Source organism: Lactuca sativa, chromosome 2, assembly GCF_002870075.4.
Source record: "Lactuca sativa cultivar Salinas chromosome 2, Lsat_Salinas_v11, whole genome shotgun sequence".
In the NCBI taxonomy this organism is placed as follows: domain Eukaryota; kingdom Viridiplantae; phylum Streptophyta; class Magnoliopsida; order Asterales; family Asteraceae; genus Lactuca; species Lactuca sativa.
In genome coordinates this window covers 212,311,069-212,315,029 of record NC_056624.2, presented here as the reverse complement: position 1 = coordinate 212,315,029, position 3,961 = coordinate 212,311,069, and the positions used below count along the sequence as shown (strand labels likewise).

General features: G+C 33.2%; 1 protein-coding gene across 3 annotated transcripts; it reads left to right on the top strand.

The window, feature by feature from the left end:
- The first annotated feature begins 538 nt into the window (after positions 1-538).
- LOC111912233 (peptidyl-prolyl cis-trans isomerase FKBP62) lies at positions 539-3,357 on the top strand. Of its 3 annotated transcripts, XM_023907953.3 has the most exons (9): positions 539-679; positions 809-1,348; positions 1,638-1,722; positions 2,032-2,112; positions 2,370-2,424; positions 2,497-2,643; positions 2,732-2,859; positions 2,942-3,062; positions 3,181-3,357. In XM_023907953.3, exons 4-8 carry the CDS (start codon positions 2,105-2,107, stop codon positions 3,030-3,032), a joined length of 429 nt encoding a protein of 142 aa, XP_023763721.1. In that variant the 5' UTR covers positions 539-679; positions 809-1,348; positions 1,638-1,722; positions 2,032-2,104; the 3' UTR covers positions 3,033-3,062; positions 3,181-3,357. The 3 variants fall into 3 exon arrangements, with proteins under 3 accessions (XP_023763721.1, XP_023763722.1, XP_023763720.1); XM_023907954.2 differs by lacking the exon at positions 539-679 and having other exon boundaries at positions 686-1,348; positions 3,190-3,357; XM_023907952.2 differs by lacking the exon at positions 539-679 and having other exon boundaries at positions 686-1,348.
- The last annotated feature ends 604 nt before the right edge of the window (positions 3,358-3,961 follow it).

Here is a 3,961-nt window from a genome sequence, read left to right as displayed (position 1 = left end):
CTGCGCCGACGGTGTGGTGTTCCGCCGGGCAGGAAGCTTCCCGCTTCCTTTCCCCGCACCCGTTCCGTCCGGCCTAATTCAATTGTTTATTAAACATTTACAAATTTTAGTTAAACACACTTTACAAAAACAAAAAGAAATATAATGATATTGTTGCATATCAATCAATCGACAACAAGTTGAATTTGTTTGATATTTCATTTAATTTCCATTTAAGTCCAAACTCGAAATAAGTGTTAATCATATTCTACTAATAATACATTTTGAATAAGACGAAATTAAGTTAGAACTCATGAAACGAATACTATATAAATCATCAAAAAAATCCTTAGAACTATAAAATAGTTGCCTGTGTAACTTACTTCTAGAAATTATCTATTATTATACATATATATTAAATTTTTTGTCTCTTATCTACAGTAATCTGTTGTATTTTGGGACACTTATAGTCCTTCTAATTTGGAAGTTCCTCTATTCTTTATTTTTTCTGTAGATCGCTGTCTTTTTGTATCTTGATGGGTTCTTTTGTCATATTTATATTGTTAGTAGAGACGTGTCGTTTTTACGTACGCTTAGTCATCGTCTTCTGACATCACGAATCTATTGTCCTACCGCTTCTTTTGGTCCTACCACCACCGCTCGCTCAAATCGATTCTCCCCTTCACAAAACCATTACCAGGTGACTCTCTCTCTCTCTCTCTCTCTCTCTCTCACTTTATCTCTTATTCTATCTATTTCTTTTCTAGAAATCGTATCCGTTTCTTTCTGTAATCGATTATGGCTCGACGCATTTTTCTTCCTAGTGCAGTTTCTTCATGTTTGTTTCGACACCTACCGAAAGAGGCGTTCCCCATCCCGTTGTTACCGGTTCTCCATCGTTACTGAACATTCGTTGCACCGCAAAACGTATGAATGTCGGGTGGAGACCGGAGTGATTTACCGGTGATGGAGATGGAGATGAACCACATCGATGTTCCAGTTTAGGTAGAGGACGGTGGTGGTCGGATTTTACTCCAGTCAAACAGGAACCACCGATTTTTTAATACATCGATGTTCCAGTTTAGGTAGACGACGGTGGTGGTCGGATTTTACTCCAGTCAAACAGTAACCACCGATTTTTTAATGGAATGATCTTGAAGTAAACAAGAAACCCTAGAATTGATAGTTTCTATTGAGATCCAAAAATCTGTGATATTCTTCTTATATTCCGAAATTGTTTTCCATTGGAGGAGATCGACAGGGAAGAGACCCCCGATTACAGTGTGAAGAAGAAAAGGGGAAACGATCGGACCACTCGACTCATTTATTGACGTGCCTTGAAAACATAAACGAAATATCGACAAAACTGGTAAGGCTAATCAGAACTGCAAATGTTGAATGTTTCATTTTTTTCAACGGATTTATTTGTTCTCCTAAATCATCACTCCTGTTCTCAATCGATTACCTCATACACTGCTTTTTCTTGATATCTGTTTTCGGATTAACTGATTCAACTATCAATGTTTTTTTTGTTATTATGTGATACATGTATGTACTGTTCGGTTTGCAGATTAACATTACGTTAATAGCAACCCATCACTAGATATATTGTTCGTGGAATTTTACTTTCACATGCCCTGACATAAGCTTTGCTGTAGGTTTGAGAATAAAACGTACCATTAGAAGCTTTTGCAAAGCTGAAGACTATCATATAGTCCCAATTCATTTAGATTGATCTGAAAGGTAAACAAAAAAGTACATTTGTTTCATTTAGATGTGGTTGTATATGATACTGGATTTTTACAATTTTTTTTCAACCATTGAAATAATTCTTTGTTGTTATGCTTGGAAACAAGAATTATGTTTAATGGGGTTGTGGATATGCTGTGATAAATGGGATAGATGATCAGATCTTCATATATTATACTGATCATGGCCCCTTAGTAGATCAATTTGCTAATTTGTTTTTTCGTAGTGTGATTATTTACTTTCTTTATATTGGCTAATATGATGGCATGATCGATATAATATATAGATATGTTTTTTTTGCAGGATAACATTGAAAAAGAAGTTACCTTAGTGCTTAACCTCTCTAATCAAATCCCCGTTAAAAAGAATATGATCTATGGAAAAGTAGGTGTAAATATATCACATTTTTTTGACTTTTTTTGTTATTTTAGATATAATATATAAATATGTTTTTTTTTGTCATTGGAGGATATATCTCCTTTTCCTTCTCATTCTGAAACCTAAGATGAACATTGAAAAAGAAGTTAACTTAGTGCTTAACCTCTCTAATCAAATCCCCATTAAAAAGAATATGAAGAGAGTCATATTTTCATTTATCAGTAATTACGTATATATATAAGGGTAAAATTGTCATTTGGCAGGAAAAGGGTCAATGGGAGATGGAAATTTAGGAAAGAATCGAGGCAGACCATTCACGTAATTTACTCTTAAAGTTTTTAAAAAATATAATTATAAATCATTTATATGATATACATGTTATGTTTTTAGGCAATAGATTATGTTAGTGAAGAAGGGCGGTTTGGGGATTATGATGAAAAGGCTGTGAAATCATTAAGAGTTTCATGCTGGTTGAATGCTGTTGCTTGTGGCCTCAAATTAGATGATCACAAAAATGCAATCATCTTATGCTCAAAGGTAATCAATCATAAAACCATTATACTTTTTTTTTAAACAATTCCAAGTTTTAATTATTATTGTTATTATACAAGATTGTTTCCAACAGGTGTTGGATATTGAGTTTTACAATGTGAAAGCTTTATACAGAAGGGCACAAACTTATATGGAAACTTATGATTATGAATTGACCGAAGTGGACATCAAGAAGGCCTTGGAAGCCGATCCACAAAACAGGTAAAAGTATAAAATTTGGAGGTCATTTTGGTCATTTTCTTAAACCTCTATAATTTTATTTTGGTTTTTTTTATTTTTGTAGGGAGGTAAAGTCTATTCACAACATTTTAAAGCAACTTGAACCAGAGAGTAACAAAAGAGATGCTACACTTCATACAAATATGTTTGCCTAAATGGCTAACGATTGTTCTATACAAACTAAGGTTTTGATTTTCTTCTTTTTTCAATTAATTTTGTTTTCCTTTTTATAAAATACTTTTTTTTTCCATTGACATCAGTCAAAGTTAAAGTCAAAGTCTAACACTAATATTGAATGAACAGATGTGGTAGAGATTAAAGATTGAGAAAGTGGAGAAGAATGAGAAGGATGAAATGGCTGCTGATTCATCTTGAAATTATTGTATTTTGTGTGTGTGTGTGTGTTAGTTGATGGGTATTTTGATGCTAAAGGTGTTTGTAAATTTAAAATATTTTATTTGATTACACTCTTGATTTGCATTGCAGTTCTCATTATTTACTCCAGGTTGGTTAAAGTCAATAACGGTTAATGATGCACTAATTTTTATTCCCAATTCAAATAAGGTTAGGAACATTTGTTTTTTCTTTCGGGTTATGAATTAACTATTGCAAATTTATTACTTGATTTAATTTAGAAAATGTAGGTTCACTAAGTCAGGAGGTGCAATTACTTATAAGACCAACTAAAGATTTGACATATTTAGTTACTATATTTATTGAAGTGTCTTTCTAATCAGGCAAAGAGGTTGATATTGAAGGGTGTAAGCTCTTGAGTTGGGAATGGTGGCCCTGGTTTGATTATATGCCTCACATAACCAGACAACAACTTTGAGTACAAAATTGTTTTCATAAAGGGGTCATTATATTATGGCATAGTGCAACATATTTGTGTGTTTGTAAATGGGCGAAACGTACACAATAGCAACACACTTTACTATATCTACCAATTAGAACAATGTACTATACTTCCACACAAAAACGACACCTTCCGACCCCCTCAACGCGGGGGTCACCTTTCTAGTTACAATGATTTATGTACTAATTACAAAAGTGGATAAGGTACAAAATAAAAGAATTTAGATTG

Coding starts and splice junctions, on each gene's coding strand:
- LOC111912233 (XM_023907953.3), top strand. Junction 2,644..2,731: donor CAATCATCTTATGCTCAAAG/GTAATCAATCAT, acceptor TGTTTCCAACAG/GTGTTGGATATTGAGTTTTA. Junction 2,860..2,941: donor GAAGCCGATCCACAAAACAG/GTAAAAGTATAA, acceptor TTATTTTTGTAG/GGAGGTAAAGTCTATTCACA.